The sequence below is a fragment of the Cynocephalus volans genome, chromosome 12 (genome assembly GCF_027409185.1).
Source record: "Cynocephalus volans isolate mCynVol1 chromosome 12, mCynVol1.pri, whole genome shotgun sequence".
Lineage (NCBI taxonomy): Eukaryota > Metazoa > Chordata > Mammalia > Dermoptera > Cynocephalidae > Cynocephalus > Cynocephalus volans.
Genome location: NC_084471.1, coordinates 65,197,235 through 65,208,907, shown reverse-complemented (window position 1 = coordinate 65,208,907; position 11,673 = coordinate 65,197,235). Strand labels below are relative to the sequence as shown.

General features: G+C 33.7%; 1 protein-coding gene across 1 annotated transcript; it reads left to right on the top strand.

Annotated features, from left to right (window-relative positions):
• Positions 1 to 6,677: 6,677 nt before the first annotated feature.
• LOC134361350 (olfactory receptor 10A7) lies at positions 6,678 to 7,610 on the top strand. Its single transcript, XM_063076392.1, has one exon. The coding sequence runs from the start codon at positions 6,678 to 6,680 to the stop codon at positions 7,608 to 7,610; it is 933 nt and encodes a 310-aa protein (XP_062932462.1).
• Positions 7,611 to 11,673: the final 4,063 nt, after the last annotated feature.

The window sequence follows — 11,673 nt, the reverse complement described above, 5'->3', positions numbered from 1 at the left end:
TTAAAGAAATATTCTAGCTACTATTTTTAATTCCCTGAGTGATTTGACTTTCTAAAAAGTAACTTCCAGCTGTGAAGAAGTGTTGTCAGGTAATTAAAAGGATGGATCCTCTGTTAAAGTACATAAACAGGGTAATGTTTGCTTCATAGAATGAGTTTGGGAGAATTGCCTCTGTTTCAATCTTTTGGAATAGTTTGTAGAGAACTGGTGTCAATTCCTCTTTGAATGTTTGGTAGAATTCTGATGTGAACCCATGTGGTCCTGGGCTTTTCTTTGTTGGGAGCCTTCCAATAACAGCTTCAATCTCTTTTATTGCTATTGGTCTGTTCAGATTTTCTGCATCATCTTGGCTCAGTTTTGGTAGTTTGTGTGTGTCCAGAAATTTATCCATTTCCTCCAGATTTTCAAATTTGTTGGCATATAGTTGTTTATAGTAGTCTCTAATGATTCCTTCTATTTCAGAGTTACCAGCTGTATTATCACCTGCAAAAGAAACAATTAACAGAGTTAAAAGACAACCAACAGAGTAGGAGAAAATATTTGCAAAATATACATCTGACAAAGGATTATTATCCAGAATATACAAGGAACTGAAATAACTTTACAACCAAAAAACAAGTAACCCAATTAAAAAATGAGCAAAAGACCTAAATAGGCATTTTTCTAAGGAAGATATACAAATGGCCAACAGACACATGAAAAACTGTTTAACATCACTCAGCATTCAGGAAATGCAAATCAAAACCACACTGAGATAGCATCTCACCACAGTTAGGATGACTAATATCCAAAATACTGTGAATAATAAATGCTGGTGAGGTTGCAGAGAAAAAGGAACTCTCATACACTGTTGGTGGGGCTGCAAAATGGTGCAGCCTCTATGGAAAATGGTATGGAGTTTCCTCAAGCAATTGCAGATAGATCTACCATATGACCCAGCTGTCCCACTGCTGGGAATATACCCAGAGGTATGGAAATCATCATGCCAAAGGGATACCTGTTCTCCAATGTCCATTGCAGCACTATTTACAATAGCTAAGAGTTGGAACCAGCCCAGATATCCATCATCAGATGAGTGGATATGGAAACTGTGGTATATCTACACAATGGAATACTACTCTGCTATAAAAAAAACAAAACCACGAAATACTGCCATTTGCAATGACATGGATGGACCTAGAGAGAATTATATTAAGTGAAACAAGTCAGGCACAGAAAGAGAAATATCACATGTTCTCACTTATTTGTGGGAGCTAAAAAAAATACACAAATAAACTCTTGGGGGGATGGAAGAAGACACAACAATCACAATTCCTTGAAGTTGATATGACAAGTGAACAGAGATGAGGTTGTTGGGAGGGAGGGGGGAAAGGGAGATGGGAGGGAGGTTTCAGTAATCGGCCACAATAATCAACCACATTGTATATTGACAAAATAAAATAAAAATAAAAAAAGTACACAAACAGCATTTTACAAACCTTTAGTATTTACACAGTTTTAGTGTTTCCAGACCACCTTTGGATGAACACCTTTAATTTGTGTTCACTCTTCCTGAAGGGTTGACTAATTCACACATTTAAATTCTGAAACTGAAATTTATGGACCAAACCCTAGACCATTGTGAATTTGCATTTTGACTTTTTTCATGAGCCACTAAGAAGCCTCTCTTGCTGAACTTTCTTTATTCTTTATCTGCTCAAAATGAATTTAATCAAACAGGAGTTATGAACAATGCAATCTTTTTGAGATAGGAGTCTGTGTCTATTTTATCCTTCAAGCCAACTACCCAACACAGTGTCTAACAATTAGTAGGTGAATCAAAAAATCTATAGAAAAAGAATCATTGACTTTTTTTTCCAGGCAAATCCTAAATTATAACAACATGAAAATTTTCAGCTAAAATAATTAAGATAAAATAACCACAAGATGGTAATAATATAGAGTCAGTGAACGAATTGTACAATTCTACTTTAGGAATTGCTTGGTAAGGAGTTGGACTACTCTAGAATGATGATTGAGCACTTACCTATATATTGAATTGTATTTTACCTGTGGTAGTGATATTCATTTAGGATCAAATAATACAGAAATGATTTCACCGGAGTTTTACCTCATCTTCGGATGAGGGAAGTTTCATGGCTTTCTTTCTGAGGTCTTATAAGTCTTTCATGTAAATTTTTTGAAAACAAAACAAAAGCTTGATACACGATTCAGTAATGCACTGTTTTTTACTTGATTTTTCTTGCCCAATATTAGAAATATTGCCTTCAGTATAGTGTGTAGTTTTTTATTTGATACAGGTATGAAGACAGATCAAATACATTTTATACCGTAACTTTTTCTTGGAAATGGTTAGAGATTTGTTTTACTTGCTGTAAAAGTAAGTGTACCCAAAAGAGGATTTAAAAAAGAAAAAGAAAAACTTTTAACCTATTATAACAGTACTACTGTTAACTAGTTTACCAGGAAAACAAGGGCTGAGGAATTATTCTTAAATTTGTACAAATATAGGAAGCTTCTCTTCTTTACCAGAAAAAAGTAAAATGAGGAGGTCATGGACCTTCCTATATAGCTATATGTTAAGGCTCCTCCTGTTTATGCATAGGTTGACCTTAAACTTTCAGAGCCTTTTCAAGATTTCATCATAATTTTTTGAATTATTCACACTGTGCTAATTTGTAACTGTTTTAAGTTTACATTTATTTATAAAAATTGATTTTGCAACAAATCTAGTTGTAGTAAAATAAAGGGAGTTATTTCCACGATTTTGTTAGCTCATTACAAAAAACTTCAAAGTATAATATCATTTCTCTAGATTAAAACAAGTTCAGAAATTCCAAGGATAAACAATTCCAAGAATTTTTAAAAAAGAAAATGTGTTTACTTCTTTATGACATTAATTATTTTAGACACTGTAAGGTACTACCACTATGGAACAACATATAAGTCCTGATATTATTTACAATGTTCCCATATTAAAACAAACCAATAGGCAAACTATTTAAGGCTTAAGACAACAATAAAACGCATGCCAATTATCAGCTTAATTTAGTGCATTTAGTCATTTCAAAAAGATTATTATTACAAAAATACTTGTATATGTTTAAAATTATAAAATTTTTAAAAATGAGTTAAAAATAAAATTTAAAGCTTAATTTTCAAGGTATGGAATGATTTCTCTTATCAATATTGAACCAAAGATCTACCCCACAAAAAATACAAAAATCTTACAGTGAAAATTAAAATCTATGCTCTTCACATAGTCTTGGCATGTTAATAGTTGTAATCCCAAGAGACTTGACCAGTGTGCACAATAGCCCCACCACAAAATATTTATTAATGAGAAATATTGAATCCCGGTAATGTCTTTCAGAAAATATAGACAATTCAATGAACACTCCATATTTTCCCTCTGAGATAAACAGTTGTTTCATTAACAGTAGTCCTTTCTAATGTCCCAGGGATCATTTCCCCAAGGCCAGGCACACTTTCAAATACTATTGCCAAAATATATCAGCTATTTAATGCCACTGCAAATCAGGTTAGTCTATCAAAGGCATTTGCTTCATTCTGAAGATTTGAGGTACTGATCAATTTCAAGATCAGTTAACGTTTCTCAGAAAATGTTGCATGTCTTTTTAAAAATCATTAAACTTCTAATTAAAGAAGAAATATGGGGTTTTACTTGGTAAGATATATCTAAATATTCCTTTATGATTTATTTTGTTCCTCAATTTTTTAAACACCTCATTTTATCTGTGCATCTGTGTATTACAAAAACATTCTAGGAAAGATAAATAATGGAATCTTGTTTAATTATGAAAAACGACTAAATTTGTGCTTTATTAAAATAAAAGAAAACAAAAAATATCAGGCTCTTGTTCTGTCTGGAAAGCCACAGAATACTAAAGAAGACAGTATTAAGAAAACAATAGTTGTGTATTTAAAAAACGCTGTAGAGGGAGGTTAGTGAGAAAATGGTTAATGGACACAAAGAATGATTACGTTTTGTAATGATGAATATACTATTTATCCTGATTTGATCATCATATATTGTACATCGGTACTGATAATCAACTCTGTACCCCACAAATATGTATAATCAATTGTTTCAATAAAAAAAGAAAAAATGTTATAATAAATTACAAATATACAAAGCATTTCAATTCAGAAACTGGGATTATTTACTCATTTACATTTTGAGTTGTTAGAAGTGCTGTTCCATTTAGACAAATTTAATGGTGATCTCAGCTTCATGTTCCAAATACTGATGGTGTAGTTGCATTGATCTGTAGCCATTTTTATGAGAAATCATACTTGTAAGACAGCAAGCTAGAATGAGAGGAAGTCTTTTTCATGAGAAAAAGGTCAAAGTTGACCTGCTTAATGGGACTCGAAAACACTCTTTGGTCTCATGATGACATAGCCAACTAAATTTGTATACCTAATTGAATGACATTAAATTATCAAAATACCATGCAATAAGTAAAATAGTACACTCTTTAGACCTATGTAGTAATAATGGCAATTCAACAACAGTTTACAAGTTTTTATTTAATCAATATAAATTTGTGGTAGTGAATGCAACATCACTGCTGATGAATCTTCCTGCTTACAGGATATATGCAATGTAATCTGTAGACTTTTTCAGATATAGAAATACTGACGAGGATATTCAGAAGTACATTCTATGACACTATAAATCCCTAGATCTCCAAACTTCTACTAAATTCAATGTATGCAACCAAGGTAGAAAATGTGCAACAGTAGGTATCAAAAATTCAAGAAATTAACAATTTTTTGGATAGTCCTTTTCATATTTTACACGGGTGGCACACTTTTGACTTTATTACTCTGGGACCAGCCATTCATCCTAGTATTGCTTTCTGCCACTGTCAATATCAGAATTCTGAAAGGCAGTAGTGGTTAAGACATTTTAGGATACGCAAAATGTTGTAAGTCTACTATAAAATCTTGATACTTTCATTAACTTGCATTTAAAAAAAATGATGGAGTATTTTGGAGATGCAGGAAGTTTAGAATTGTTTCAAAAATGCTGGTAGGCACGATAATGCATTTGAAGAATTTTATAAGTTTTTCTAAATATACCAGGAATAATGATGCTGTAATTTGTACTAGTGATGATGAGAATGAAAGTGAAGCAGGTTTTGCAACAGTCGTGAGAGGGAAGTGACTGAAATCACCGTCACGTCTGTTACCTATTACTCTGGGACTTCCATGGGCATGGACGGCTCTAGGTAACCAGAGTATTACTTTCATTATGCTGTTGAGGACATTGCATTGGTTGGAGAACTCACGATATGCAAAATAGATATATGAGATGTCACCAAAGTACATATTTTTAAAGTAGTATTAAAGCACAGAATTCTTTAAATAAGCATCTTGTATCAGAATAGATCAATAGACTGTGGGTTCTCAGTTCCTTAGCTTCAGAGGAGAAATCTATTATAAATATTATTTTGATTATAAAAAGAAGTATGCAAGTTTTTTCTGTATTAAATTAAAAAATGAATTATAAAATAATTTATCTAATATTTACCTGGTCCCAATATTTGAAAAAAAAAATCATTCCACTCAGATCCAATGTAACATTATGAATACTTGTTTTTCCAACAAACATTCCTGCAATTGCTAATGTTTGATATGCTATTGCTCAGAATGACCTGTACCAAAAAAATTTTTCTGTAATTCTACTGTTGGTCAAAATATTTCATTCAAAGTAAGATACAGTGTTTGAGTTCATAATAGTTCAATTAGTATTTTTATGACTGGATCAATATAAACAACACTAAGTGACTAGTTCCCACTTGTGACTATGTAGTTTTGGAGAAGATGAGCAGTCATAAGCAGAACTATTTTGATGGATGGGAATTGAGATGAATGCTGGAAGGATTATTTCACTATTTCAAGCTGTATTTCTTCAGAATTTTTTTTAGCCCAACTGAAACAATATGACTATACTTGTGTGCATAGTAAGAAATGGGGGTCCAGTGAAGTTGAATCATGGTTCAAGAAGAAATACAAAAAATTAATAAATTAGCAGGACCATGGAGACTACAGAAAAGCACCAAAATCATAAGCATATATTACATTTATTTATTTATTTTTGTATGTTTACTAAATTTCTCTCACTCTTGCATGTGTGTGTGTATATTGGTATATGTGTATACATATATATATATACATATATATGTGTATATATATATAGCAGATGGCATAGTATAAAATTTACTACAATGAGTAGAAACATAATTTATATAATCAAAGATTAGAAAGTCAAACTAGTCCATTATGTATCTTTATTGCATACTAAAAATTAGTAGATGATTCTATTTCAATTATTACCCATCTAAACTCTTTGTACCTAATCCTGCAAATTAAAATGCCTATGATGAAGAATATGATTTGCATATTATGACTACTGGTGGAAAAAAACTGCATGTAGGTGATTAGCAATTAGTAAGATTTATGCAAAATATTTTTTTCCTTAATTTATCTTATTGTAAATATTCTTCTGCTTCAGAGAAACAGAACAGTAAGACAACTGAGAACACAGATGCGTTTTATGGATTGTATTGTTATTGTTGAGATTATAGCTATACTGATAGAAAACCCTTTGATGCTCATACTTTTATTCTTCGAGAGAAACTGAAGATATGACTTGTGAAAATCGCACCAGAGTCACTGAATTTATTCTTCTTGGTTTCACAAACAATCCTGAGATGCAAATTTCCCTTTTCATTTTGTTCCTGGCCATCTATGCAGTCACTTTGTTGGGCAACTTTCTTATTGTCATGGTTACCAGTGTGGATCCTGCTCTTCAAACACCCATGTACTTCTTTCTCCGAAACCTATCACTTCTTGAAGTCTGTTTCACCTTGGTGATGGTGCCAAAGATGCTGGTAGATCTAGTGTCCCCAAGGAAAATCATCTCTTTCATAGGATGTGGTACCCAGATGTACTTCTTCTTTTTCTTTGGCAGCTCTGAATGTTTTCTTCTCTCTATGATGGCTTATGATCGCTTTGTGGCCATCTGTAACCCTCTCCGTTATTCGGTCATAATGAACAGGTCGCTATGCTTGTGGATGGCTGTAGGCTCTTGGATGTCTGGTGTTCCTGTGTCTATGCTACAGACAGCTTGGATGATGGCCCTTCCTTTCTGTGGACCAAACATTGTAGACCATTTTTTCTGTGATGGTCCTCCAGTGTTGAAACTAGTCAGTGAGGATACAACTATGTATGAAATGCAAGCAGTTGCCTCCACACTACTTTTTATCATGTTTCCCTTTTCCCTCATTTTGGTTTCCTACACACGCATTATCACAACCATTCTGAGGATGCCTTCTGCTACTGGTCGCCAGAAGGCATTTTCTACTTGTTCATCACACCTCATTGTGGTATCCCTCTTCTATGGAACAGCCAGCCTGACCTACCTACGTCCTAAATCCAACCAGTCTCCTGAGAGCAAGAAGCTAGTGTCATTGTCCTACACTGTCATCACGCCTATGTTAAACCCCATCATCTACAGCTTGAGGAACAATGAAGTGAAAGGGGCAGTCAAGAGGACAATCACTCGAAAAGTCTTGTAGAAATTTGATGTGTTTTGAGTTCTATTGTGTATAGTGTTTCTAAACAAAGTAGGGCAGCAGAAACCACTAACAAAAGCTTAAGAAGGATAGAAGGGTTGCTCTTATTTCACCAGTGTCACTTATAGTGGTGGGTGCATCTCAGTGTATCACTCAGTATCCTACCAAGAAAAAAATAGCAGTCTTAAATTGGGATAATTGACAAAAACTTTATGAGAGAATTATTTAAAACTTGTGGACAAGATTACCACACAGGTCATACAATGGAAGTTTTGTAGCTTGAGGAGGCAAGTAGAAGTACTAATTCAGACCTGGAGAATGTTACAACTATGAGAAAAAGTCACCTAATAGGAGCTCTGTCCTAGTCTTATTCTGTTCTGACTCTCTCAAATCTATTGCTGGCTTCTGTTCTCGGCCAAACTAAACTAAAGACAGAGGGCAATGATATTCATTGATGTAGTATACAAGGCTGGCCTTATGGGTCACAGAGCAGGATGTAAAAGGGTAAGAAAAGTTAAGAAGGGTAAATTTAAATATGCACCACAAACCACTGTATATTCTGCAGCTAATGTGATGGAAAGATGAATTTTGTAATATGTTTTAAATGACTTTCTAAGAAATGTACTAAAAGGTGGAGATTTATAGGTGCCAAGAATTCATGACGCAAATTCTTTACATGGCTCTCATGTTTAAATGAATTATTTAATTAAAATTACCTTAGCAAAAATATTTGATGACACAATTTAGCCACTGACTTTTTTGGTCATTTGCTAAATCAGTCACTAAGTATTTAGTAATCAGCTACTCTTAGAATTTATTTATTTTTATTCATTTATTTTATTTTATTTGGCTTTTGAAATACTAATTTATTCATTTATCTTTAATTTAATCTAATTTTATCAATATACAATGTGGTTGATTGTTGTGGCCCATTACCAAAACCTTCCTTCCCCCTCCCTCTGCTCCCTCCCCCTGAAAAACCTCATATCTGTTTGCTTGTCGTATCAACTTCAAGGAATTGTGATTGTTGTGTCTTCTCCCCCTCCCCAGGATGTTGTGTATTTATTTATTTATTTTTGGCTCCCACAAATAAGTGAGAACATGTGATATTTCTCTTTCTGTGCCTGACTCGTTTCACTTAATATTATTCTCTCTAGGTCCATCCATCTTGTTGCAAATGGCAGTATTTCTTTCTTTTTTATAGCAGAGTAGTATTACATTGTATTGATATACCACATTTTCTGTGTCCACTCATCTGATGATGGACATTTGGGCCGGTTTCAACTCTTAGCTATTGTAAATAGTGCTGCAATGAACATTGGAGAACAGATATTCCTTTGACTTTATGATTTCCATTCCTCTGGGGATATTCCCAGCAGTGGGATAGCTGGGTTGTATGGTAGATCTATTTGCAATTGCTTGAGGAAACTCCATACCATTTTCCATAGAAGCTGCACCATTTTGCAATCCCACCAACAATGCATGAGAGTTCTTTTTTCTCTGCAACCTTGTCAGCATTTATCATTCACAGTCTTTTGGATATTAGCCATCCTAACTGTGGTGAGATGCTATCTCAGTGTGGTTTTGATTTGCATTTCCTGAATGCTGAGTGATGTTAAACAGTTTTTCATGTGTCTGTTGGCCATTTGTATATCTTCCTTAGAAAAATGCCTATTTAGCTCTTTTGCTCATTTTTTCATTGGGTTACTTGTTTTTTGGTTGTAAAGTTGTTTCAGTTCCTTGTATATTCTGGATATTAATCCTTCGTCAGATGTATATTTTGCAACTATTTTCTCCCACTCGGTTGTCTTTTAACTCTGTTAATTGTTTCTCTTGCTGTGCAGAGCTTTTCAGTTTGATTTAATCCCATTTGTTTATTTTTCCTTTGGTTGCTTGTGCTTTTGGTGTCATATTCATGAAGCCTGTGCCCAGTACTACTTCCTGGACAGTTTCTCATATGTTTTCTTTAAGAAGTTTTATTTTTTCAGGGTGTATATTTAATTCTTTAATCCATTTTGAGTTGATTTTGGTATATGGTGAGAGGTATGGGTCTAGTTTTATTCTCCTGCATATGGATATCCCAGCACCATTTGCTGAAGAGACAGTCTCTTCCCCAGTGTATAGGCTTGGTACCTTTGTCAAAGATCAGATGGCTGTAGGTGTGTGGGTTGATTTCTGGATTCTATATTCTATTCCATTGATCAGTGTGTCTGTTTTTATGCCAGTACCATGCTGTTTTGGTTATTATAGCTTTGTAATATAGTTTAAAGTCAGGTAGTGTTATGCTTCCAGCTTTATTTTTTGTGCTCAGAATTGCTTTGGCTATGTGTGGTCTTTGTTATTCCATATAAATGTCTGGATAGTTTTTTCCATTTCTGAGAAAAATGTCATTTGAATTTTGATGGGGATTGCAATTAATTTGTATATCACTTTGGGTAGTATAGACATTTTCACTATGTTGATTCTTCCAATCCAAGAGCATGGGATATTTTTCCATCTTCTTTTGTCCTCTTTAATTTCTCTCAGCAGTGGTTTATAGTTCTCATTATAGAGAATTTTCACATACTTGATTAACTCTATTCCTAAGTATTTTATTTTTTTGGTGGCTATTGTAAATGGGCAAGTTTCTTGATTTCTCTTTCTGCATATTCACTATTGGAGAAAAGAAATGCTACTGATTTTTGTGTGTTGATTTTGTATCCTGCAAATTTGCTGAAATCATTTATCTACTCCAAGAGTTTTTTTGTAGAGGTTTTAAGCTGTTCGATATATAGGATCATGTCATCTGCAAACAAGGACAGTTTGATTTTATCTTTTCCAATCTGGATGCCCTTTATTTCCTTCTCTTCTCTGATTGCTCTGGCTAGTACTTCCAACACTATGTTGAATAGGAGTGGTGAGAGTGGGCATCCTTGTCTAGTGCCTGTTCTTAAAGGAAAAGCTTTCAGCTTTTCCCCATTCAGGATGATATTGGCAGTGGGTTTGTCATATATGGCTTTAATTATGTTGAAATACTTTCCATGTATATCTAACTTGTAGAGAGTCTTTATCATGAACGAGTGTTGAATTTTGTCAAATGCTTTTTCAGCATCTATAGAGATGATCATATGGTCCTTGTGTTTGATTTAATTGATATGGTGTATCACATTTATGGATTTGCGTATGTTGAACCAACCTTGCATCCCTGGGATGAATCCCACTTGATTATGGTGTATAATTTTGCATATGTGTTGCTGTATTCTGTTAGCCAGTATTTTATTGGGGATTTTTGCATCTATATTCGTCAAGGATATTGGCATGTAATTTTCTTTTTTTGTTGTATCTTTACTTAGTTTTGGTATCAGGGTGATGTTTGCTTCATTGTATGAGTTTGGGAGAATTGCCTCTGTTTCAATCTTTTGTAATAATTTGTATAGAATTGCTATCAATTCCTCTTTGAATGTTTGGTAAAATTCTGCTTTGAATCCATCTGGTCCTGGGCTTTTCTTTGTTGAGAGCCTTCTGCTAAAAGCTTCCATCTCTTTTACTGTAGTTGGTATGTTCAGATTTTCTACATCATCTTAGCTTATTTTTGGTAGTTTGTGTTTGTCCAGAAATTTATCCATTTCCTCCAGATTTTCAAATTTGTTGGCATATAGTTGTTTATAGTAGCCACTAAAAATTTCTTGTATTTCTGAGGTATCAGATGTAATGTCACCTCTTTTGTTTCTAATTTTTGTTATTTGTGTCTTCTCTGTTTCTAGTTAGCTGTGCTAATGGTTTGTCAATTTCATTTATCTTTTCATAAAACCAACTTTTTGATTCATTGATCTTTTGTTTTTGTTTTTTTTTTTGGTTTCAATTTCATTAAGTTCTGCTCTGATCTTAATGTTTTCTTTCCATCTGCTAACTTTGGGTTTGGATTCTTCTTGTTTTTCTAGTTCTTTTAGGTGAAGTGTTAGGTTGTTTACTACCCTCTTTCCATTTTTCAAAAGCGAGCATTTAATGTGATAAGTTTCACCCTTAGTACTCCTTTTGCAGTATCCCACTGGTTTTGCTATGATGTATCATTGTTTTCATTAGTTTC